The 26,465-nt window shown below is 44.7% G+C and overlaps 2 protein-coding genes across 2 annotated transcripts in view; one reads left to right on the plus strand and one right to left on the minus strand.

Moving 5' to 3' along the window:
- On the plus strand, nucleotides 1-7,871 carry GSG1 (germ cell associated 1). The gene is given in 7 exon segments (XM_066549711.1): nucleotides 1-38; nucleotides 40-55; nucleotides 195-513; nucleotides 3,016-3,063; nucleotides 5,122-5,274; nucleotides 5,394-5,505; nucleotides 6,716-7,871. Coding segments are annotated over 7 exon segments (999 nt in total). The 3' UTR covers nucleotides 7,029-7,871.
- FAM234B (family with sequence similarity 234 member B) overlaps nucleotides 7,817-26,465 on the minus strand; it is a 22,602-nt gene continuing 3,953 nt past the window's right edge. Inside the window, exons 2-13 of the mRNA XM_066549710.1 lie at nucleotides 23,705-24,097; nucleotides 22,671-22,769; nucleotides 20,240-20,428; nucleotides 18,231-18,361; nucleotides 17,389-17,536; nucleotides 16,903-17,044; nucleotides 16,133-16,276; nucleotides 12,695-12,776; nucleotides 12,331-12,486; nucleotides 11,618-11,735; nucleotides 10,262-10,488; nucleotides 7,817-9,845 (exon numbers count right to left, since the gene is read on the minus strand). Coding sequence (XP_066405807.1) covers nucleotides 9,840-9,845; nucleotides 10,262-10,488; nucleotides 11,618-11,735; nucleotides 12,331-12,486; nucleotides 12,695-12,776; nucleotides 16,133-16,276; nucleotides 16,903-17,044; nucleotides 17,389-17,536; nucleotides 18,231-18,361; nucleotides 20,240-20,428; nucleotides 22,671-22,769; nucleotides 23,705-24,097 — 1,835 coding nt within the window. The 3' untranslated portion in view covers nucleotides 7,817-9,839. The remainder of the gene's footprint in view (nucleotides 9,846-10,261; nucleotides 10,489-11,617; nucleotides 11,736-12,330; nucleotides 12,487-12,694; nucleotides 12,777-16,132; nucleotides 16,277-16,902; nucleotides 17,045-17,388; nucleotides 17,537-18,230; nucleotides 18,362-20,239; nucleotides 20,429-22,670; nucleotides 22,770-23,704; nucleotides 24,098-26,465) is intronic.

The following is a 26,465-nucleotide window of genomic DNA, read 5'->3' on the forward strand; positions in this document are numbered from 1 at the left end:
ATGGTTGAAGCTGACCAGGTCCACTGCCCTGGCTTTCAGCTTTCTTCCATGCTGGGTGAGCTGTTGGGATGTTGTGAGGAGGGCAGAGTGCTCATAACCCCTCCCCACAGCTGCATGTTGGGAGAAGGTGGGATTCCTGAGGCTGTGTGGGACAAGTGGCTGGTATGATGGTGTCTCCCATTTGTGTGTTGCAGATGGAGCTGCTGAAGGGACTGCCATTGCGCCGTACTTTCCTGGCTGTCATCCTCAACCTGCTGGCTCTCACCCTCTCCACCACAGCCTTGCTGGGCAGCTACTGGTGCACTGGGACCCAGAAAGTACCCAAGCCTTTGTGTGGGAAGAGCAAAGCCTCCCAGTGTGTGGGTGTGCCCATGCCATCTGATGCAGACACGAGCAATGTTTCCTCTGAGGACACAGTGCACTACAGCTGGGAGACTGGGGATGACCGCTTTGCCTTCAGATACTTCCACACAGGGATGTGGCTTTCCTGTGAAGAGAGCATGGAGGGGCCAGGTAGTGTTTTGCTCAGGCAGCCACAACTTGTTGCCTTGTATTTACTCCACAGAAGTTTGAAATTGAAAGGTAGAAGGCTGAGAACACGTGGGAGAAAAGTATTCTTCCTTTTCCTAGAGGGTATCAGCCCTGGGCACTGGTGCAGTCAATATATTTCTGTTCTTCACTGGAGTGTTCACAGATCAGGGAAATGGAGAGTGGTTGTCTCTGGTGTGCCCTTTGGTCAGGAACAGGGCCTGTGAAGTGCAAGTGATGGTGGTGGTGACAATGACCTTATGATAGCACTGTTCATCCTGATGGGAATTTCCATGAGCCTCCTTTCCTTTTCCCCCTATCTCCATTCCTATACACAGCTTACTTCGTGCTCTTCAGTAAATTTGTGATGTCCTCTCAGAAATCTAAGTACAGTGATTTTATGCAGATTATAATTTTTAGCTATCACTGTGAGGACTACAATAGTTGGTGTTCTTAAATCATCCAACTGGGTAGTTTAGTGTTATTAAACAGAGACTGGGCTTTCCTTAAAAAAACTAAATAAATAAAACAGAGAAAGGGAATTACTACCTTATAGATACAGAGAAAACCTGGAGGATCTGAACCCAAAGGAACTAAAGCTAGGACGTAAATTAACCTAAGGATTAGAGCTGCAATATTGTAATTGCTTTTAAGTTTTGTGATATTGTGACAGGTTTCATTAGTGATTTTTGACCATGTGGGACTGACACTGTAAATCCTGAAGTGCCAGGGACTGGTTGTGCAACCTGTACTAGAACCCTTTGGTGCTTCCCTTCACCCTTGACTTGTTTATGCCCAGACCTGCTCAAGTTCTTCTGCTGAATCCTGTGCCATGCCAGCACAGGTGGGTGCTCTGCAGTGCTCAGATGCCCTTTACTGCATGGCACACACATCAAGGATCAGAACTAACCCAGAAGGTGGCCAACACAGAGATTTGTATCTAAAAATAGAGTGATGGAAGTCGCTTTCACCAGGGCCATTCCCCTGAGCCCACCACCCTCCCTTCAGCTCTGCCCAAGTACAAATGTCTCACCTTCTTTAACCAAGCCATCCTTCCAGTATAGTATTTTTCATCTCTGTGTCTGTCAGTTTGAAAATAAATAACTAGTGAAGAAAAGCAGACAGAAGGAGGGGTTAGAGCAGAAGGCAATGTGCTTGAAACTCTCATGTCCTCACAAGTGGGCTGCTTTTTGTTATGAGCATTTCCAGAAGGGCTGTGGAAGGAGATGTGTTTATTCATGACTGGCTTGGGTTGGGTTGTGTTTCCATGATGCTTGTGGGAATGAAACTACATCCCTCAACTGATTTCTCTAAACAACTTTTCTGTTCACTGGGCAGTCCTGGAATAACCCCAGTGCCTGAAGGAACAGAGAAAGTATGTAACATCTGGATCACAGCAGAACACGGGATAGAGCACGGGATAGAAGCACAGTCAGTCTCAGCCTCCTGCTTCCTGTAAATCACCCACCCACAGTAGTGCATCTTTGAAGGAACTGCATAGACAACAAAAACAACAAAGAAGGGACTACTCTGAACAAAAGGAGTTTGAGTTGAGCTGGAGAAAGGATTTCATTTTCAGGCTAATCGCAGGATCAGTTTAGATGAGCCATTACTGAATATCCTCATTAAAGTTCTAGGTGAAGGAGCAAATTGCAAGTTAATGAGAACCGCAGATGGCACTAAACTGGGTAGCATCCTGAGAGCTGTGGATGACAGAAGTAGCACAGGAGATTTGGAAAGATTAGAACTGGGGATAGAAATTAAGAAAATTAGATTCTTACATGAAGCGGAAAAGTCAGGGAGAAAATACTGTGCCAAGTGGAGGAGAGGACCCTCAAATGCAGTAATGCAGTATGCAGGGACAGAGGCTTACAGATAATAATGATGGACCCTCAGCTGAGACAGTAGTTTGCCAAAGCAAATATTAACACAATTTGTTGAAATAGCATGCCTAAAATGTGAGGACCAAGGACCATATTTCTGTATGAGTCTCTGCCACAGAAGGGGGACTTGCATCTCTGTCACAAAGTATTTCACTTGGGAAGTTCTTTTTTTGCTTTTTTCTTTGAGAAGCAGTGCTAGAAATGCTCTTCTGAGATTAGGGTGTGTGGGAATTCAGCAGAAGTGATGGATCTGCAGTCTGTTACAAGCTACACCCTTAATAAACCTGATCATCAGTAATGTTGTGAATGAGTAGCAACAGATTTTTATATTCAACAGAGGCTAGAAAGATTTACAAATTGCTGAAGCTTTTTTTTTCTGAAAAGGTAATTTCTAGTTTTGCAGGAAAATGCTGCCTCCCAATCGTTTGCCTCAGTGAAGGTCTGGAAAGATAGAAAAAGACTGGAGGTGAGAAGGTCTGATGGGTGGATTCAGGGATGAATAGATGTATGCACTGAAAAGAGAGTGAGATGAAGAGATTCTCTTTTCCCCTGTGTTCCCTGCATTGTTTTATAATAAACTCAAAGCTTTGGTTTTGTGTTTCAGAAGAGAAATGCCGCAGCTTTATTGAGCTTTCACCACCAGCAGAGAGAGGTAAGAGCAAATCCCTCTATTTCACTGTAGCTGTACAGTGTGCCTCCTAGGGACAGGGACCTGGAGCATTTTGCCTGTATGGGGACAGCAGGGTGGGTCCCCAAAGAGCCAGGTAAGAAATCCTGTCCTTCTGGTTGCTAAAGGAGCAAAGATTTCCTCCCAGATGCTTGCATAAACCACTGCCATTTGTGAAGTCAGTGCTGGAAACCTCAGATTCCCTCCAGTATGAGGTGGGATTTCTCTCATGTTGTGAGTTGCCAGGTCTGGAGTTGTCATCTTGCTGTAGTAAAGGGGAAGAGGATGGATGCAGCCTCAGGGCAGCCCCTCCTACACAGGCTACATGTTAACTCAGTGCTTCAGTTTTGGGGCCTAATACCGTGAATCTGGAAGCTGAATCACCTCTTACTTTGTGGTAAGTGAACAGGATATCTGAAAATTACGCTTTCAAGGTGAAGTCCCTGCCTCATTAAATACAAAACTACATTTGGGTAGAAGAGATCATCCCTCCTGTCATTGTCACATGTTTCAAATCACCCTGTGGATAGCTTCAGTATACTTTGACGTACATATGTACTAAGTGTACATATGCTACGGAGATTCTACTTAATGAAGGCTTTTCAGTTGGTGTGGGCTTGCTAACTATTCCCTGAGATGCAGGCTGGAGACAAGTCATTTCAGAAGATGTTCATATATGAAGGGAAAGGCCTGGGATGCAAAGCCTGTCACAGCACTCAAACCCTGAAAGCAAGGGTGTAATAAATGCTGGGGATTTGCAGGCACCATTTTCACCCCTTCCTGCACAAAGTATCACCTTAACATGACCAGTGCAGGTGCCGTTGTATGGCTGGGTTAGCACTGCACAAGGGGGTGTGACTGCTGACTGTGGGATGGGCTGGCTGAGCTGGGTGTGTGCAGAGCAGCTCCACAACACACAGGCAACATTACAAGACCAAATTACACATCATCACTGGGAAGCTTAGACTCACAAGGAAAATGATGCAGAGGTCTCTGTGTATGTTGTGGTGCCTGCAACCTCCAGAATACTTTTGACAGTTTGACCTTTAGTGAAATATTCTCCTTGATGGTGCTGCAGCAAGCAAGCCAGCTCCTTTAAACAGGGAATGCAGCTCATCTATTTCTGCTAAAGAGCTGGTTGACTCTATGGCACTAATGATGTTGAGTATTCAAGTCAGTGCCACATTAATGAGGGTTTTCTTCGCACTCCCTTTCCCCAGCTGAATATCTCCTCTACAGCCATTAATAGTTGCTAACAGTAGTGTTCACAGTGCTGCTTCATTTGTCAGAATAATGTTTCTTCCTCAGTGGATCCTGTGCTTTTCCACAGCCCAGCATTACAGAGTGCCTTTCTTCATCCTCCTTCAGTTCTTTCTGCACAGCTGTAGAACTCAGCTCAGCTGTGGACTCTAGTATCACTTAAATCCCACTCGAAATCCCAGCATGGAAGTACCTGCACTCTGTTTAAGGAGCAGGGTGGGCAGTCAGTGTTACTGCCCTGGCTGGATATCAACCCCAAGGAACACACTTTCATTTTAATTGAGGTTTCAGTGAGAAATACAGGGGTGCAAGAGGCTTCCTGAATTCCAGAGGCCATGTCCCAGACAGTCATGGAGGCACCATACAGTTCTTAAATAGTTGAGTCCCAGGTTAAAAGTTGTTTGCTTTTGTTGTTGTGATTAGAGTTTGGATGTGTTCATGGCCAACCTATGACCATTATATTTTATGCTAACAGTCAACAGCTTCCCTGTCTTTTTCCCTTTGCTTTCCTCCTTGCTGTTTATGAATGGTGCTGGCTTGTTTACAGAGGCCATTTTAGATCACCTCAGCTCTGCCATGCTAGAGGAGCCAAGCCATCCTCTGTGACATGCACTCTGTCCCCTCCAGCACCTATTGATCCCCTGCTCACAGGCTGGGGAGATTGCTTTTGGGTGTTTGCTGTTTTCCTTTGTCCCCTTCTATCCAAAGGACATCCTTTCAGGATTGGGTTGAGAGAGGGGAGTACTCTTCCTTGAACATGGTTGCATCCTGTACTCCTGGCAGGAATTCTGTGGCTGTCACTGGGATCAGAGATGCTGTACATCAGCTTGCTGCTCATCAGCTTCATCCTCCTGATGGTGGAAATTCTGCACACTGGCAATCCTGTCTGTGGGATGAAGCTCAATGCCTTTGCTGCTGTCTCCTCAGTGCTGTCAGGTAAGTGTATTACTGTAGTCTTGGAATCTCAGCACTGGAGAGCCTGCTTTTCCACTCAAGGCTGAAGTATGCTGCTCTGGCTCCTGCTGTAACTTCTTTGCTTTGTCCTTTGTGCCCAGGTCTCCTTGGGATGGTGGCACACATGATGTACACTCAAGTCTTCCAGGCAACAGTTAATCTGGGACCGGAGGACTGGAGGCCACACACATGGGACTATGGCTGGGCATTCTAGTATGTGAGCTCTGAGGCCATCTTCACCCCCAGCCTTTAGAGCTTCAGCCATGCCACCTACTTCCTCCTCCTGTCTTGACCTTCTGTGTGTTCCAAAGACAGGTGTACCAAGATTCTCCTACCACTAATCTCCTGTCTTTGCCTCACCCTGTTTTAATAAATGGTGGCTGAGCTACTTAAATGAATGGTTACCAAAGGAGTGGGAAAACAATGGGGTCACACTTGAACTGAATTGCCTTCAGCCTTGCTAACTAATTAGGCTTGCCCCTCTGCTGGTTTGCCCTGTTTGGTCTCAACTCTTCCCTGTGTGCAGAAGCCAGTGTCACACTTGTAATGATGCTTTCAAACACACCTTGTTTTTCTGCCGCTTTAACAAGTTGCATGCTGGTTTGGCATCTTCACTAACCAGTGTTGGGCCAAAGGGCCTATTCCTGCAACACCAACACCAAGCCTAGAGATGTGGGCAGAGTTCAGCCCCCAGCCAGCAGCCACACCATCTCCAGTGCTGGCCCAGCCTATAATGGCAGCTCACTGGAGGCCAAGGCCATCTTAAGAAGATACTATGTGCAGGAAGGAGGGAAAGCAGGCAGTACACCACAGGGTCACTTGTGAGCCAGGAAGAGGAGCTGTGAAAAGCAGGTGGCTCAGTGTGCCTTTCTCTAGAGGATAAAGCAGCCAAACACAGTGGACATGACATACCTGACCTGAAAAACAGTTGGGTGAGCCTTGCAGGTGCCCATGGAAAGTGCAGGTTCAATTTCAATGCTGTATTGATGATGACCGCATTGATTTTCAAACACTCCAGTGCCCTGTGCCACCCGTGGAGATGAAATGCCAGAATGGCAATTTGGTTACACTCAGGTAGACAAGCCTCATGCACAGTAAGACACTGAGCGTCCAGCAATACAGAACTTGCTTCCAAGCTGTGCTCCCTTGCTCTGACCAGTTACAGATGTTCCTGCTGCCCTTTTCCCTGTGTCACTCCCTTCCCTGTCATGGGGATGACCAATGTTTATCCCACTTATCTAAGAAGAATCCTGTGGTGGGATAACCCCTAAGAACTGTAATGCTATGAGCCTTAGTCACTCTAGTTCATGTCTGTGCCCAGTAGATTCTGCCTGGCAAACCAGGGAGAATTGGGGTGTGTCATGGTGTTCCTTACCCTACATGGCTTTTCACAGCATGTGCTTCTTCTGTGTGTCTCTGGCAGCATGGCCTGGGCCTCCTTCACCTGCTGCATGGCCTCTGCTGTCACCACTCTCAATACCTACACCAAGACGATACTGGAGTTCAAAAGGAACCACATCAAGGGATACGATGGGACCCTCAAGGATCACCCTCAGCACCACCAGTGCTTCATACAGCAAATAAGCAGCTACTATGAGCCCAAAGGCAAGATCTTCCATTCAGTCTCTGAGGGAGTTGACTTCTACACTGATCTGCAGCAGAAAATACTCCAGAGGGAACCAGAGCTGGACCTGGATGAAGTCTTGGGCCAGACAATTGGGGAGGATCACTGTTAGGGATGAGTGTACAGGGACAGAGCAGTGGGGTTTGGGAGGAACAAGAGCTCTGAACCAAGCACTGGCACCACTGGCAGGTTTTGGGGAGCTCTTCCAGGCTCTACAGGGAGTGAGGAGGCAGGCACTTGGTCAGGGCAACTAGAGTAGAAGTATGGGGGTCCTCCCTGGTCATATACAGTGTGATGGGTGCCCTCTTCTGACAAGGGTGAAACTGGAGGGACATGCTGGTCTCCAAGCACTTTCAGAGTTGAGTCAGATGTCCTGATCCCAGTATTGCTCTGGGGAACAGACAGTCAGCACCATCCAGATGGCAAACTGCACTGCTGGGTGGTGTCACATTGCCCTTCCATCAGCACCTCCAGTTCAGTGCTATGGTGAAGGCCATCAGTGTTCATATTGGTCAGCTGTCACCCTCTCTGAACACCCTGCTTATTCTTAATTTCCAGGCCCAAACTCTTCTCCCTGCCCCCAGATTAAAAGTCCTGCTGCAGTAGGAATAGGGGATAGCTTTCAGACATCTCCTCCTCCCTCCTATCTGTAATGACTCCCACATGTTCCCTTCTTGCTTTTTGCCCAGAAATCTCCCATTCTGAGCTACTTTGCTGTCTGCCTCTTTTTACTGTTTCTTCACAACCATTAAGAATTTGGCAGGACTTTTGCTTTTTATGTTACTTCTATTCATCTGTTCCTTTTTTGTCCATTGTAAAAATATTGCAAACAACCCCTGAATCAGAACCCCAAGCAAACTCATAATCTCTCAAAGGTGAAACACTGGTTCACATGACACATGACACTGTACATAGTATTTATTTTGTTTCACTGCAGTTCAAATACATTTTTCCAACAATATACAGACAGACTCTTTATTCACAGTGGGGGTGGGGGGGCGTGTGGGCAGGGTGAATTCACATTAAGGAGGAGCTAACATCACTGCTCTTGAATATCAGTTCTCTCAGGAAGAATCTCAGAAGTAACTACTTAGGTAACAGCCAATTCACCTTTCCCAGCAAGGTGGTGGCTGGACAGGAGGGAAGGAACACTCCTGTTTAATCCCTCATACGTTACTGGTCCTCACACTTTCAGTCCTATTCTGCAGCTCTGTTAACTGACACTAGCTCTACTATAAACACTAAACCCTGTCTGGAGGAAAATGCCAGGCCTAGAGCCATTGCTACAGTTGTGCTAATATATACAAAGCTATTTACACAAAAATACCATTAAACATATACAAACTGTTCACAGCTCTGACATTAGGAGATCAGGGCCCAAAGACCAGCCTTGGGGCTTGCAGCTAAACCTGAAGGGCTATCCTGGAAGCTTTATATAGAAATGTGGGGTGATGGAAAGGGTGATACAGCAAAGGGAGGTGTCAAGGGCCCAGGAGAGCTAACCCATGGCTAATGTGCCCATCTGGAAGGAGGGTTAAAGTCTGCTATCACCTCATAACTCATGGGGAAATGTGGGGAGGCTGGAAGGGCACGTGCTAGACAGAAAAGTCCTTTGCAATCCTCATCTCAGCATGGCTCTGTTTAATATCAAAGGCCAGGCTTAGAATGGCATACTAGGAAAGGAGTTCCTATATTGTTGCCCTAAACTACTGGTGGGGAACTACCAGGGCATCAAACTGTTTCACTTTTATATGGTCTTTTCTACTACAAGAAAATTCAAATGCAACAGAGAATGATAGCACACTCTGGGACACAGAGTGGAACACACCTAACACACTGTGAACAAATGTGTCCCAGGGGTAGCTTGCTCCTCCTGGAGCTGCACACAGGGCTGGGCTGGCAAGGGAATGGCAATATTGAACTCAGGATAGGGTTAAAATGCACAGAAAAGCTTTCTAGTTCTGTCTCTGAACCTCTAAACCCTGGGGCAGCAGCGTAAGAATCAGCTTTTCTGTGACAAGACTGAGTGACTTTTACAGTGACATTTGGGATCTGCTGGGCCTCCTATCCCAAGGGGGCTGTGATACATTGGCAAAGGGAGATTCTGCCCATTGGACTGCAGTCTGATGTTACAGTGACAATGTGGGTTCTTACAAACTTTAAGGATGGAGAGAAATAAACTGTGAACCTTTCACTTCTACATCACCCACATATGCCTGAACTTGGTGTCCTGAACTTGGAACTGGGAAAGAAAGACACAAGTGTAAGGGGCTGGCAAATGCTGTGGGGACCATCTTTCTCTAGATCAGGTAATTCAGCCAGAGAACTAGCTTGTTTGTGAGTCTGGCAACAGCATGGACAAGAGAGCTGAGAGCACAGGAGAAGTCGTAGATAAGACTAAACCTGCAGGAGCCAGAGACTTCTCTCCAAAAATAAAAAGATTAAGGGTGTCCTTTAGCCACACCACTTGCCTTGACTCATCATGGCTCACTCTAGGCATAGAGCTTGTTAGACTGCTTGGGAACACTGTCTGGACATAAAAAGGTGTGTCCTAATTCTCATTCATAAATTAAACATACAAAAAATATACATACATTGTATAAATTAACACATATATATATAAAGCCTGATTTTTATATATATATGTATATAACTTCTAAATTCACATTTCTGTGTTACCTGGAAGGAAGCATGCAAGAACAGCACACGGAGAGGGAGTTGCTGAGCAAGGTTTCTCTGGTACAGAACAGGTCTGCCTAGGACAAACCTGCCTCCAGCAGCATTCCCCAGACAGCTGAAGAAAGGGGAAGTGCTTTTAGACCCCATTCCCTCTATACAGCCATTTTCCTGAAGATACACAGAGCAGCTTCCTATATTCCCAGTGCAGGCCACAGGTCCAACCAACATCTGAGGAACCACCAGGCTAGAGCTGAAGAAGGAAAGGCAAACAAACATTAAAGCCAAAATCTATTATCATCCAGTCTGGAAAAGTAAAGTCAGCAACAGAACATGGGCACCACTATATGGAGGACCCTTGCTTGCCCATGTCAAAACAAGTGATCTCAGTCCCACCTCTCTGATCCCTCTGCAAGTCTCTCAGTCTCTTATGATCATCATCCCTGCTTCTTTCTAAGATCCTGTGCTGTGCTCAACTGCCTAAGTACATCTTTGCATCACAATCTGCCCATCTTATGCCCAAAGGGGCAGCCAGTCATGTTGCAAACAGTCATTTTGCATCCCACCAGTCTCCTTCCAACCCAAAGAGCACCTTAACTGTGTCTGTAGGGAAGAGATCAGATGTTTTCAAAGGCCTGGATTTCATGAGGGATTCCTGCACAATCTCACCTTCTGAGGAAAGTCAGCAAATTTCATCCGGGCCAGAAATCGCCTCACTTCTCCACGGCTGATTTTTGCAGTCCTGCTGTCCTTTAACCACACCATTCGGCCCTGGCTCATCATGGCCCACTTCAGGCCCAGCTTGCTGACCGACAGAAATCCTGGCTGCTTTTCAGAGGTTGCAGTTGTTGTCACAGTGATGTGAAATGCATCCTTTTGGAGGTCATTAATTCCAACTGGTCCATCAGAAAAGGGCAAGAAAACAGTGGTGAGGAGGAAATGATTATGGTTCTTCCAAAAGAAATGTTATAGCCCTTACTCAATCAAAATATCCACGAGACTGATAGCATATTCAGTCTGACTTTACAATTCCATGTACTTTAGTTGATAAGGGAATATTATTTTAACATTTTTCCATGGATAGAAACTGAAATAGAGATCAGAAATGGAAGGGTTTGGTTCCAGGTTATGTTTTTGGGCTTGACATAGGATATGAGCATATTTCAAGAATACAGTTCACTCTCAGCTCTCCTTCCCACACCTGTTAGTAGCTATTTTTTACCTCTATAAAACTGGAAATTTGTAAAGCACTGGCAAATCAGGTGACTCCAGTGACTGCAGAATGATCTGTACAGACCTCAGAAATCCTAGTTTCTAAAAAAAAACCCTGTAACAATAGTATTCTATTTGTTCTTGCCTGAACTGTGTTTTTGATTCAAGTCCAATTAGATGTTATTACTATGCAGCAGTTTTTCTACACTTCCTGGCCTACTTCTCTTAGTTCTGGATGAACTGATCTTTTATCCCACACTCCCATGCACAAGAGGCTGGTTATTTGCTGAATTGCTTTAGAAAGAGCAAGAAAGTTGAACAGGGACTGTACAATCTTGTATAGATGTTAAATCCAGATCTACTTTTCCCTGAAAACACACTTATATATTTTGATTCTCCCTTACAAAAATAAAGAGGAAGTAGAACAGCTCCTATCCCAAAGAGCGGGAGATGACCAACAAAAGCAGAAGTGTATCTGAGGTGACAGAGAAAAGTCACAAAGTGATTTTTTATGCACAGCATTAAATTCAAAATAGCTCCATGGAAAGCAACACAACTTCTCTGGTGTAGAACATGCATTAAACCTGCCATTGCTTAAACATGTAAGAAACTTTGTGGGTGTTTTATTTGCAAAGTAGGGAGTGGACACGATGCTCCTTCAGAAGGAAGATGAATCTTATTTCCCATTGTCATGCTATGTGTGGTGTACTTTTGGTGCTCCCTTTAAAGGCACAACTGCAGCCCATTGTTTCTCACAGCTACTTCTCTCTCTCTGTTTCTAGTCTAGGTAGTTTCTCCTCCATTTGTACTCACCTGCTGAAGCAATGACTTTGTCTGTTGCATTGGTGAGGTCCAGAAGGACTGTAGGAAAAACAGGATGGAGAAGATAGAGGTGGTGCAGCCCTGGGCGCTCAGGTCTGAGACCAGGTTGCTGTCGGAATGAAAGACACAAAAACATAACAACTGTTAGCAAAGGGGAGTCCAGCTTTGTCAAAAAAATAAAGTTTTCTGACACTGTGTTGTTTTTACATGGATTAAAGAATGAAAACGTGTAGTTTTACAAAGATTAACTCCTGAAACCATTTTTTCCCTAAAACAGAATTTGCTCTACAATTTCTCTTTGATAAGGTTGAAATCTAGCTCTGTCATATGCAGCTTGATGGGCAAAGCTACAGTCTGGAAGTTTGAGTCTCAATGACAAACTGTGTGCCTGCATGGACAGAAGGAGCACTCTGGGCTGGGAACAAATCTGCAGTTACAACTCCCCAGTGCTGCATGAAAAAATGAAATTCACAAATTTTGGGGTTTGTGGATGCAAAATTTCTGTCAACAAAGCTTTACAATGAAGAATTTGCAAATGAAAATTCCTGTGTTCAGGGTCAGAGAAGTCAGAATGTCAAAGAAAGAGATGTCCCTGACAGCCTTCTCATATATTAGGTTCAAGTTCAATGACAATAGGAATAAGAGACAGACATTGCATGTGGTCCACAGAGAAACCTCAAAGTGAAGAAAAGATGCATGCTTACCAAACTTCGTAACACAGGCTTGGTTTCATCAGCCCAGAAGAGAAAAACAGACTTCTTGTCCAAAGTCATGACTGAGAGTGCATCGAGTTGTTGCCTCTGCCATGGAAGTTCCTGGTTCCAAACAGGGAGGCCAGATTTGCCATCTATCACCACCACCTCAAGGCAGGGAGAGATTGAGCATTAATGGATACCAAGGCAGAGGTATATGCAGAGCCCCCTTGCAGAGGCATGGCCTGTGTCCACACCCTAAGGAGTGCCGGCCAAAGAGAGGGCAAAAGCAAGGGCCAGAGAATGTTTGTCGCTTTTTACCCAGCCTACCCCACTCCTGTGCTGCCACTGCCCTCCCTGCCTTCACCTGTTTTACCTTTTTGTTCCCATCTCCAGTCTGTGCTTGCAGCATGAAGTCCAGAGTTTGGTCAGCACCAAAATAACCTGGTACAGGCTGGCTGTAAATTTGGAAAAAGAAACACTCAGCCCCGTGGTAAAAAAAAGTAATTTCAAATGGAGGCAGAATAGCTGCCTTCATCCTCCATTCTGCCTATTAAAATGACAGGATTTGTCAGGCTAAATAAGGTTCTTTCATTCACTCAGAACTATTGTGACTGTCAGGAATCATTTGTTGGTGGATCAGAAAAGTGTAAAATGGTAAAGTGGCCCATGGCGCTTTTCAGCCATTCTTCAGAGTTGTCTGTGTGGGGGGCATTGCTTGATGGGCTGTGTAGACATCTGTTTATCGCCCTGTACACTACTCTATCATCCTTTCCTTTGCATGAGAACCTGTACTGTTGTTGCTATAATTATATAAAATTACCCAGCCCTTCCAAAATGCACTGGCACATTTGGCCTCCTGCAGAAAGTGGATTTCCCAGGCTGCCTTTAGCTGTGTGAAATGGATCTTAACAAACTCAACATAATTGTCAGCCCATGATTTCTTGTATTGTATTCTTACTGCTGGCAGGTTTACAAGCCTTTTGGTGACTTTAAGCAGGTTAAATGAAGTCCCTTCTCATCCTCTCCCTTCTGGGTGACATAACACATTAATATCTCTCATTATAACTGTTTTTTAACCATATTCCTTGCTTTTGGCTTTCTAAGCCTTGCCTCTGTCTTCCTTCAATTCACCACAGCTAGATGCACAATTCTAAATAAGCACAATTGAGTCCACAAAGTTCACAGAACCAGAGATTTTATGGCAAGGCAGGATCAGAGTATATCCTCCCTCCTCCTATTTATGACAGATTTCTGTATTTCACCCAATTAACCAGGTATCAGTAGGCTGGCTTTGCCTCATCTTTGATGAGATGAATTCATCACTTTTCATGACAGTTAGTTCTAATGATTAATTTCACCCAAAGAAACATTCCTGCATCTTCATTCTCCTGAACATGAATGGCTTTTGCTCCAAGGCACTTGTTCTTGCTATGCCTGTTAGCTTCTATTTCCTTCACACGCTTATGAACTCACCTCTCAGCCTTCTCTTTGATCATATAAACTCAATAATTAAAATTTTCCATGCCAAAGCATTTTTTCCAGACCTTTTCCCAATTTTTTCCATCTTCCCCTTTAAAACATGCATGACAGAATGGTTCCTGAACAGTAATACCACAGCACCACAGTGGCTTGACTTTATACTTACGACATCAAACAATGTCATTTGCTTTACATTTGCCAGATACCTCTGGCAACCAGGTGTTGCCTTCAAGGCAGCCTCACGAGATACTCCTATAGCTTGAAAGCTCTCCAGTAGCAAAAGGAAGTAGCAGACAATTTTATCCTATGACCACAAACTCAAAACATCTCCTAAGGTGCCTCTGCCCTTATGGGTCACAGCCGGTGGCAGATCCCACAAATGGAATGCACACAAATGTAAGTACATCGGATGCTACCAATCAAGTGAAAAATCCCCTGGGCACTTGCTCAAATGAACCAGAAGGTTAGTAATTATTCTGCCCAACAGTAATCCCCCCAGCAACCTGCTATTAATCCTCTCTCATCTGAAACATCCATTTACAACACAATTTGCAACTGCTTACTCAATTTCATGGTCTCTGAACTTCGCCCTTGTTTTATGACTACTGATTCTCCTTTATGGTTTTCCAGGGATCTTGTCAAAAGTTATCTGGAAATGCAGCACATCTGCAGTAGCCATGTTGGTTTTCTCAGAAATTATTCCCACAGGCGTGGACTCAGTCTGCCTGGATGAAGTGGTGTGCTTGGGGCAGGTTTACCCAGGAAAAGGAGTGCTCATAGCTGGCTTTGTAAGCTTTTTTTAACAAGGAATTCAGTCTGTTTGACTCTGTGGTAACATCCCTAACCTGAATTTGATGCTTAAGTGGAACTTAAGTTCTAAAAAAATCCAAGCAAACCTCTTAATTAAATGCTTGCCCACAATACATTCAGTACAGTAAATTTTGTCTTTTTAACTCCGGGAAAACAGGTAGTCCAGGACTTTAGCACAGTAGCCTAGAACAAGAATTGCTTTCATTATTTTTCAATGACTATCTGCCAGCTCCTCTACATGTATTGTACTCTGTCCCTTGGGAGGTCAGGAATGGGAAAAAGCAGCAGCCTTGAATACTAGCTGCCCAGAGATGTTGTGAAGTCTCTGTCCTCGGAGATATTTAAAACCTGACAGCACACAGCCCCGAGTAATTTGCTCTAGCTTGTCTAGAGTCTCCTTGAGCAGGTAGGTGGGATTAGGAAATCTCCAGAGGTGCATTCCAACCTCAACCATACTAGTAAAGAATGGTTTTCAACCCTTCTTGATCTGTGTATTCCAATTTATTGCTGCATCTATTTAGAAATTTCTTGTGTATAACTGATTCTACAGCACCTATGAAGTGGCTTTGCTTAGTCACTTCACACACACTTGCCCTTTAAACTCGATGCCAGACACATTCAGAAGTCTGCAGATTCTCGGCCCAAAACACTAGTCTAGTCCATTTCCTTTCCCCACAGCATGATCAACTAGCCATAACTCATTCCTAAAGTTGTGGCTTATGTCACCCATCAGCACTCAAGAATGTGGACATTACCTGAATATCAGAGATAGCTGAACACCCTTAATTTTTTTCCTTAATGAAGTTCCAGTGCCTTCTTCCCATTTATGCTCTTGACAGTTGGGTAAGACAGAGCTGAGAGATGCTCTCCTTATTCTCAATACTAGAGCAAGCAATTGTTTCCCATGTAATTTCCCTCAATTGTGCCTAACTGCCCTTTGCAAATATTTAATACTGGGAGTGCTGAAATTGCTGGTTATTACCAACCCACAAGATCTGGAAAATTACTTAATTTCCATGTGTGAAATTAGAGGATGAGCAGTATTATTTGAAGGTTTACATTTAGTATAGATGCTGACTGCCATCAAAATGCTCATTTTCAACTTTCAAGGAACATTAAGATCTCTGGGCCATACTCATTCACCTGCTCTAAATTTTTAACATTACTAATGTAACTGATCCCCTCCACTGAAGCCCTGGACAGCAAGTGGGCTGAATCACACATCAGTAATCCACTAAATTTCAATGCCACATTATTCCCATTACTTCAGTGTTGGGTACCTGAATCAAGCCCCTTATTTGTGATCATTCACAAGCACACAGCTCAAGTTCCCAGTTATCTGTTCCTTGCTCCCCCTGCCCTCCTCACTTGGCTCAACAACACATACCTCCAGTACTGAGACTCCTCTTCAGACTTGGAGAATTACTGTCAATTGCTTTCTAAGGAACACATGTGCTTAGAACTGAAAGTTGGGAAATGGTACAGGAAGAAATAGGACAGAGAAATGTTCCCAGCAAGTAACCTGCTGATATTCTGCAGCTCCAGGGTCCAGCGGCGCTCCAGGTCCTGTCCTCTCAGCAGGATCAAGCTCTCTTTGGTTGTGATGAGCAGGTTGCTGCAATTTGTGTCAGGTGTCTTCACTGTCTGCAGAAAGTCAACACCCCCACTGGCACAAATGGAAAACAGAGGAGATCAAGGCTTGTATCTGCACATCTCAGCACTAGCTGCCTGTCCTGTGGCAATTCCTACAAAAGATGAGAACTATACTTGGAGAAGTCTATCTTTTCCCCAGTCATGTGGGCTCCTCAGTTAAGTGAACTAAATTCAAACATGGGGTCTTCTGAATATCATGAGTTACTATAAAAAGCATGAAGTTTGTGAGTTCACATTTGCTCCCTCCCTTTATTCACATCGAGGCCTGCCCCACGGTTTGGCAGTAAAGAAGAATGAGCTGAGAAATCCAGGCCCACACACACTGAGCTTCCCAAAGAGACTCCACTAGCTGGGAGTGCCTCTTTTTTTCCCTTCAGCAATGCATATGGGGCTGAAGAAAGGAAAAAGGAGCAGCAGAAGCTAAGGACTCCCTTTTACGATACTCTGCACTTCTTTGGCTAGGACAACCAGAGGACAGGGAGGAAATGACAGGTTCCCCACAGTATTCCCCAGTTGTCAACTGGACAATGAAGAGAAGGGCAGTATTGAAGTAAAAGCAACCCCCTCTAGGAGCACTAATAAGTGCCTACCCTTCTCTTCCTCTCCCAGAAGGAGCAAGATGATAAGTCCATCTTGTACCTGTAAATGTCAATGAGCTCTGACAGGTTGACAGATCTGCGCTTTTCCCACTCTGGCTCCTCCTGCTGCAGCATTGAAGGAAAGTTGTCCCGGTTTCTGGCTTGGGTAAAGATATCCCTCAGGGCAACAGCCTGAACATTACCTGCCAGGAAGAGTAAAGATGAGGATACTGACTGCAAAAGGGAACCCAGTAGAACAGAGGGTAATTGGGGACCACTGCAGTTGTGGTAGAAGGCAATGAAATGCCCAGAGCTGGAACTTCCCTGGCATGATGTGCCTTTGGGAAACTCCTAAGTATTTGAGACTAGCAGGTATTGGTGCTCCTGTACTTTTCCACACCATGGCAGTGAGACCTGTGCTTTTGCCCTCTTAGATTTTACAGCAGAAGGCATAGCACAAGTATCCCAGGGACATTCTGGACCATTTTAGGTAAAACAGATGTTTTCTCAGGAAGGTGAAGTGCTACAGAGGCAAGGTGCACCTTACCAAAACCAAACAGGATGTAGATGGCTCCCCGGCTGGTGATGTGGACTTGGGGGCCAATCACTTTCCCTTCTCCATTGGTGCTGTATCTCACAGGCCCACCCAAAGCAGTTCCAGTCTTTCCTGATACCAAGATGAAAACCACATCAGGCTGCAAGGAGAGAGAGGCAGAGATTTTTATCAGTGCTTTCAAGCACCTCTGCACTCAGAATCTTCTCCCAACCCCATAGCATGAAGCTGCACTGATAATTTCCACCTCAGCAAGGTCTAGTGTTTGCTTTCTCTTTGCTCAGTCTGGCTTCCTAGGCATCTTAACATTCACGTTTTTCTCTTCACAGAAATGGATCAAATATGAAAGGGAATTCAAAAATCAGAGCTCCTCTAACAAAATCTATGTTAGAATTGTGGGGAGGCATGAGCATAAAGGAAATCTGCATCTGAATTAATCACACAATTAATCTGAATTAATTAATAAAAGAAAGTATTTCTTTCTTTTGGATAAGCTAACTGCTCCTTTCTCCAGAGATCCATCCCTACACTGCTGCTAAACACTCACTTCAAACCACACATTCACTGAACAGAAACAGATAATTCTCAAGTCTCAGTCAGGTGCAAATAATGACCCTTCTGTTCATTCCCAGCTGTCAAGAGTGCAGGTAGTGTCATTATTGTTTGATCTCACTGCTCTGAGCTACTGGAAGAAAAGGGGTGCTTTTCAGCAAAATCCAAGGGAATGAAAATTACGGGCTCTTGCAGCTCTGGTTACACTCCTTCCACATCAGTCTGTTTTTCCTCTACACAAATAGTAAAGGTCCTTCCAAACCTTGAGCAAGGATGTGCTGTACCTGTGTCTCTGTGAGAACCAGAACAACAATATCCCTAATGCCATCTCCATCTACATCTGGAAGAGTTGCAGCTGGTGCAGCCAGGATCCCACTTGAAAGATGAATGGAGTTCAGTGTCCAGATGGTCTTGCCTGCGGAAAGAACAGCATAAAAGAGACCTGTACTTGGGGAACCAGAGGGCATCCCTAGAGGGTTCCACAAAACCTTCTTGAAAAGGAAGCAAGAGAAATTATTTCTCCCATTCTGTGTGAAGGGGAAAGACACATCTACAAACTGAGACAAACTGCAGTGGAAAGCAAAATTCTTCTCCCAGCATTTCTTCAGATTGCCTTTGAGTCAGACCTCAAGTCCTGCTGTGCTTCCTTCTTAGCATCTCTATAAAAGACCTGATCCCTATATAATTTCTGAAACAGGAAAGAATATTTAAGGTTCACTTTAGAAAGGAGAACCCAAATGAGAGTGCTGCTCTGCAGGACAGCAGTTGTTTGCCTCAGCCAGCAGTAAAGGCTAGGTAAATGTGAGGAAAGGAAACAGATGGACAGTTCTGATACTCAGAGTGCAAATCTGTGTCTCAGTTAAATTCCCAGCAGCAAATTACCACTCCAGCATGACATGCTCACTCCACCTCAGGGGGAAAGCATGTTAACAGACATGATGTCAAATGGTTCAGCAGTCCAGCACGGACCCAGCTGGAAACCTAGTAAAACCAGACTTGCAAACTTGCAAATAAACATTAAAAAAGAAGGCAACAATTAAATTTGATGCTTTTAGTTTTTCATCATTCTTTTGCCAACACTTCTGTTTTAAAATTTTAAAAATGTTTTTCTGCTTTTAAAATCTTTAAAAATGTTTTTCTGTAGGATGCCCCTGAATAACAAAGTAAACCAAGGGCCAAACTTGTACATTACTACTGCTGGTAAAGGAGGCAGCTCATGGTCCTGACCATGCAAACACTGTGCAAGTAACCCAAGTCCCTAAAAGCATTTGAAAAGTGTGGGAAAACAGCTGGGGGTAAAATTATAGGAAACTTGAGAAGTTATATTCACATCCTAACAGAAGTTCTAACAGTATGGAAATAATAGGGTAAAATACAGTTGCTGCTCCCTGGATGGAATGTGATTGGCATGCCTGAAACCTATTCCACCATGACTCCACACATCCACAATCTGCAACCATAGCACCTACTAAAGGGGATGGAACAAAAGGTGGGGTGGGAATACCATGGCCAGACTGTAGAAATCCTTGCAGGGAGGGGAACTTGATGGTACTGTGCAGCTGATAAACGGCACAGCACCCCTCAGCCAGGGGAGATAAGAGAAGGTGTCTTGTTGCTGAGCCAGAAACTGTGGTGAAATTGTTGTCCTTGGATGAACTGGGTTCATTAAAACCTAACTGTAATATTAACAAACACCTCCATCCCAAAGTTACCCACCTTCAAGGTACCTTTTGGTTGATTCCAAAAGCAACCCTATACCTACCTATGGCTATTTCTGCCAATGAATTAATGTGGGAGAACAAACAGCAATCAGAGAATAAAGGTGTACATGATCAAGGGATTAAAAATGCAATATTCATTCATATCTAATCAATTCAACTATGGGCCTAACTTCTCTGCAAGGTTTCCTGGATGTTGTGTATATCCTTATGTAACTTCTCCAAGAATGCTGTTCAGCTTTGCAGTGCTGTTAGGTAGGTCCTGAGTTGTACCAGCAGCTCAATGCTAATGAGAACAGACTTTACATATTTTTTATGACATGGGGATGCTACAGGGTAAGATTAACACTTTGAAATATTCTGAGATGTAGGACAAAGATGCTGCCACAGAGATGAAATGTTTTGGATTCTCTTATCCTGTGTAACTAGAAACACGTTACTTTTGACTCCATTCCGTGTGTCATGAAGTAATAGCCACCATGATGTGTCAGAACCAAATCATTCATGCTTATTAGTCCTTTAAAGTAAATAAAAAAGCAACAGCACATTTCTAATATGCTGGTAGCTGACTTTACCTGTGGAGGCACTGAGAAGGCTGAGGAATTTCGATGTTCCTGTAACAAGGCAGACAGGCCCTGCAGCTGCCCCCAGTGACAGCCCATTGCACTGCACACTTTGCGTCTCCTCCGGGAGCTGGATGGACCACAAGGTGCTGCCATTCATACCAGAAAGTGCCACCACAGTTACAGAGGGTCTAGAGACACCTAGAAGAAGCAGGAAAGAGAGAATATAATCCCTTGGTGTCAGATGGATTACTATGACCACATTGCCTTGGGTCCTTCTGCTGGAGATCCAGCTCTAGCTCCTGGAGCTGAGCAGTTCAGACAGACAAATCCACACTGCCTGAAAGCAAAGGTCAAATGTCACCTCATGGCTGAATTTCTCTGCTGCAGAGCCCAGCAGTGATCTCCAAACAAGTTGGGCTGAAAATCAACAGCCCAGAAAATCATGAAAACCTGAGCTCATTGCAAGAAATGTGGTCAGCTGGGCAGAGAGAACCAAGCTCCTGTGGACACTGTGCTCAGTTGTGGTGTCTTCCTCCTGTGAAATTTACTGCTGTCAAATTAGACTGATTATTCTTATCTCCTCTCCCTCAACAAAACACCTAGCACCAAAGGGAAACCTTAACTGACTCCCAAGACAGACGTCACCTCAGATGAAAGTGCTGGTTTGTCTGTAATTCTGGAGGCAACAGAGAGTGACTGGTGGTCTGAGAGTGCTTTCCTTTGTTTTCCAAAGGAGTTTCATTATTGTGAAAAACAGATTGAATGCAACCAATTGGTGGAACTTGGCATTCTTTTTCCAATTCACCAGTTAGCATAAAATAATTGTAAAATAAAGTAGTGTATGCTGTTTCAATTGACTGTTGGTTCTGATTCCAAATGTGATCAACTTGTAGCTCAGCCTGCCCTCAGACTTCAGTGTGGTTATTGTAATTAATTTCCACCTAGTATGGTCATATCACAACTTAAGATGAACTCCCACACGTTTCAAACTAACAACAGACCAAGACAACTTCTATCTCACTAGCATGTGACCTGATGACACAAAGGGCATATAAAGGCCACTGGCTAAACACAAGGCTGAGTCCAGTCTCTAAATCAAACTCATTCTCTTCTCAAACTGAAAATCATGTGGCTTGTGCTAAGGGGGTGCCCCAGATCAAGTTATCTTTGTTACATTGATAGGGACCAAGAACGACTAACTCCTGAATGCAGCTCACAGCTGTTGTGCCTACAAGCTGGAGAAACAGTTAACAATGTTGCAGATTACTCCACTGGGTGCCTATTCCAAGCTTATCTCTACTTGGCACTGTGTGAATGCTCCAAGCACAGGCTACAGGTAGCTGATATCCAACTATGTGAGTTTTGGATTGTGATCTGCTTACACCTGTTTTAGTGTGTGGTTTTTGTCTTCCAGCACAGCTACAACCCAGGATGCAACTAGGTATGACCAGTTTCATTCAGCGCATGCTGCCTCTATGTATATCTGGGATAAAAAATAAAAGCAATGTAATGGCAAAAATATAGGGTGCAAGTACAATTAATATAAATGGAATATAGCCTCTCTGTCAACCATGTCTTCCTTTCTCGCTTATTTTTTAAGTTACTTTACAGTTTTCTCTATGTTCATAGGTTTCTTTTTAAAGGACTTGCTGTGAAATACCACAGGCCTTGCTTGGGCCATGGAGAAAGGCATCTTCCCTATCCTCTAATAATATTTTTATTACGTCTTTGAAGAGCCAAGGCATTTTGCTCCAAGAATTTTCTTCAGGTTGTGCAATGTATGCTTGCTCCCTGAATACATCTCTGAGGCAGAAGAGGTTCACCTGGCACCAGGCCATGCCAGCATAGACAGTTGCAGTACAGCAGGCAGCTGGGAACCTCCAGGGCTTCAGAAGCCCAGTGCAACAGGATGCCACCAGATCTGGCAGCCCTTGTGTAATGGTGGCCAGCATCAGCAGGTTCTGCTATGTTACCTGAAGGGTGTGAGGACTAACCAAAAAAGCAAAGCAGCCAGGAGGAGGAAGCAGGGCAACACCTCCTAAACAGCCAGGCACAGTAGCTGCCCCATTATCAGACTATTATTTGTGAATTAACAGCCTGGCAAGTATATGGAGTGACCTGGAGAAAAAGGCAGCAAAGTGAGGGTATTTCGAAAAACAAAGTGAAGTGTGCACAAATGCAGGACAAAGAGACAGAGTTGCCCCAAGATGAGGTAAGAGCAAACAGATGATGCTGACCAAAAGGTATAGGAGCACAGGCTTGTAACGAAAATTTTAAGCATGACCAACCACAGGCAGTTTTACACCAGCAGTTTTAAGGAACTCTGAAAAGAGCAATGCAGTGGATTTGCAGTGGCAGGGACTCTTCCTATGGGTAAGACAAGCATACAAAGGTCCCTACTGACACATTAAGAGGAATGGAAAGGAGCTGCAGTGCTTACCCATGACACTGGCATTCATCAAGGCAGTGAAGACAATGAGGATGTCAGGGAGGCCATCACCGTTCACATCACACAGCTCCAGTGGGGATAACACACCACCTGCAAAAATAACAGAGTTACTGCATGCCAAAAAGGCCACCCAGCTCATTTTCCACACTGGGAGAGGAGGGCTGGTCCAGAAATGAGACTTGTGCATTGACAAGTCTCACAAAGTCTGCCAAGGAACCACCAAGAGCAGGCAGCTCACAACATGGTAAGATCTTTAATTTCATGAAATGACAGAAATGTAGCATCTGGCTCAGAGAAGGGAAAGGAGAAATGGAGTAGCCAACAGAGAAAGATTCATGTTTCACACTTCCATTTCTGAGGCAATGTGGAGCCATGTATCTTATGAAAAGCTTGGATTTGGAGGCCAGGGGCAAAAAGCAAGGAGGCAGAGACAGATGGAAATCCTGGCAGAAATTATTTCACAAAACAGTGTTACTTTATTGCAGAAACCAGAATGGGAGATGCCAGTGACCCATACAGGATGACAAAAGATCTCAAATGTTGATTTATGGATTCAAGCAGGACTAAAAGACAATAGAATAGGGTTAGTTAAGCTAGTTAGAAGACACAAAGACTTCTATCCTTCTCCTGTTGAACACAACCACATACTTCAGCATGGAGGTACTGGTAAAGTCCAGGCTGTAGAAAGGGAGGCACTGTATTTTAAACTGGGCTGGGCCATCTCCATCTGGAACAGAGCACAACATCCAGACAAAAAGGCAGGATGGAAGAAGAGTCAAAATAATTTTTGATGTTGGCAGAAACAAAATTTTATGGCACTGTTATGTGCGGATGCCAGATTTCACATGCCTCAGCTTCAAGAGTGAGCAGGACACAGCCACCTGTCTGTTATTTTGGAGCATCTGCAGTGGTGAGGAAAGGCCTCTGCTCTGACCTGGCTCTCCCAGATAGGTCTCTCCCACCGATGCCCAGCCTGGGAGCTGCCACCTCCCCCATGCCAGATGCTGTTCCTGGGGCTTTCTCACCTGCTCCCTGACCTAGGTTGCGGTTCCAGGTGTTATGCAAGTCTCTAGGGGGACAGGGAATTAGAAATGCGCACACCAGCACAAGAATCATCGAGATCACCACAGTGAGCAAAAAGATAGCAGTGCGCAGGTATGGCATGAGGGAGGGAGCAGCCTTCTGCTCCAAACTCCCAGCTGTCTCGGCAGGATAACCCTCAGGAGCGCTCTCAGACGTGTGCTGCTTTGTCATCCCGACCTCCACATCAGAATCAGGGTCCTGCATCTCTTCAGGGGGGCTCTTCCCATTCTTGACCCCCCCATTCTTCTGGATGTTGAGTACAAGGTCATCTTCACTTTCATCACTGTCAGCCTGAGTGAGGGGATCATATTCCCCAAGGTCTGGGCTCTTCTTTCCTGAGAAGAAAGATGGAGAGAGACAATAAACATGAGTTTTTGCAGGATCTCAGTGGAGACAAGGCTGCAGTGGAGAGCGATACAGAAGGGATGACAGAGTAGTCTGGATTTTGCATGGCTCCAAGTGAGAAGTGTGAGAGAAATCAAAGGGTCTCTCTCTCCATGGTTCACAGTAGCATGTGTGGGAGAAAAGATGCTGACAGCTTATTTTACTCAGATATGTGTGTGTATACATATATGTATGTGTATGCATGCATCTATATGGAATTCATGGCTGATTTAATTCTTATACTTTCTTGATTAGCAATGAAACATGAAGTGCCAGAACCCAGGACATCTTCTCTAGCTGTCCTGGATAGCTCAAGCTGCTGCCAAAAAGCTCAGAGACCTTGGCACAGAGCCCAAGACACCTGTGACTTTGATTTTGACCCATAGAGCAAATTACCACCTTTATATGAAGAACTACAAGTCAAAAAACTTTAAGCAGAATAACAGTCTGTCACAGAGTGAAAAGTAAATTTTTAGAGTTTTAGAATAGAAGCTCAGAGTCCCAAGATAAAAGAATTTAAGTGTGCCCTGTCCTTCTTCTTTCTCCTTCCTAGCCTCCATCTTCCCAGTGATGTTAGCACTTTTAGATTAGTCTAAAGTAGAAACTCACTGTCTAACATACATGATAAGTATTAGGAAGCTATTGTAAATAATGTACACGTAGTTTTTAGTATGAAAGACAACACCACCTCTGAGGGCGGTCAGTGTGCCTCTGTCTAACCTGCTAAACAGACCTCAGCAAACCAAAGAAAGAATGTTACACATAAGAAATAAACAGCCTTAAAAACTACAGCTGAAGAATCCTGACTCCTTCTTCCACTGTCAAGCTAAGAAAAGAGACTTGTACGTATCTCAAAGTCACTCTGACCAGCAGAAATCCCAAGAATGAAGTCTCCCTGAAGATGAGGGGAAAGAAATTTTGCCCCTTTGGCCCAGTAACATGCTGACGTCTGGAGGAATCAGGGTGTTCCTTCAAGACACCACCTTCTCTGCATGGCTCAGTTCTGCAAAAGGGAATGCTCCAACCCCTGCCTGAAGCAACCACAGTGCACCTGCTCTGTTCCTGCTCCCAGCAGAGCCCACAGCCTGTGCTTAGCCTGGCCAAGACAGATAACTTGGTACTGATCCCTTCAGGTGGTGGTGCAGGAAGGTAGCTCACCTTTAGGTGTCTCCTGCACAGGTGCCCAGCACACACAACCTGCCCCAAGCCCTGGACAGACACAGGGAGTGTGGTGAGGAGGGCAGGTGTAGAGCTGCTCACAGACCCTGGCCTAAGGCCAGCACCATCTGGTTATGGGGACAGCAAAGATCATGCAGACTCACTGCCCCAAGCTACGAGTCCAGCGTCACGTCTCAGGGAGCTGCCCCGTGCCACAAGGCTGGGCACGGAGCCATGGCCAACGCTCTGAGGATTCCAGAGTCTCAGTCTGGTTCTCTCTCTCTCTGATTACAAGGTGGGACCTTGCTATCCCAGGTATCTGTCTCATTTCCTTTTGTTTAAAGCTGATCTGAAACAGGAACTGGCTGGTGCCTGAAGATTCCTGAAGTGATACATGCAAGGCATAACTAATAAGCAAAAATATGCAAGCTGTAACCCCTCTCAGACACTAAGATGATGGGAAGGCTTTACAAAGCAGAAATTTTAGGGCTTTCATGATTATTCCTCCTGACTAAGATAGTACACCTTACTTCTGGTTTTCCTGCTAAAGACACTCAAGTTACAGATGTACTGTAGTACCTAGCTAGTGCAACACAGCTATTTTGCATAAACTAGAGTGTATTTTGCAGCACATGTATCCTAGTTCTTCCTCATTTCTCACCCCACAAAAGGACCTTCACTCTCCCTTGGTCTACCACTTACAAGTGGTATTCAGCTTCATTTTTAGGACTTAAGAAAAACTTACAATCCCACCAAAAATTAAATGCCCCACATTAGGTGGAACAACCAGGACAACTCACCTACACTGAACAGAAGGAAATAAAAATATCCAACACGTTCACATATCTAAGACAGACTCTTCCTTTTTGAATCAGGGGTTTCTACAAAAGACTCAAAAACCTGGTGTACATATACACTCCAAAAAACAGTTCCTTGTGGAGGCAGGAACCAAGAGATACTGCATTTCTATGGATTGGTCTGGTGTATCCCTGTGACACACTGCTTTGTTTCACATAGCTCTGCTCTAAACATGTGCTCAAAGTGTGGGCTTTTCAGGAACTCCTGATAACCTTGGCTCCACCCCATAAGTGCACAGAAGGCCACCGACCCTGGTGGCACACAACTCTCTGCTCAGAGGTTGCAGTGTCATTTCACAGGTGT

The sequence above is a fragment of the Molothrus aeneus genome, chromosome 5 (genome assembly GCF_037042795.1).
Source record: "Molothrus aeneus isolate 106 chromosome 5, BPBGC_Maene_1.0, whole genome shotgun sequence".
Taxonomy (NCBI): domain Eukaryota; kingdom Metazoa; phylum Chordata; class Aves; order Passeriformes; family Icteridae; genus Molothrus; species Molothrus aeneus.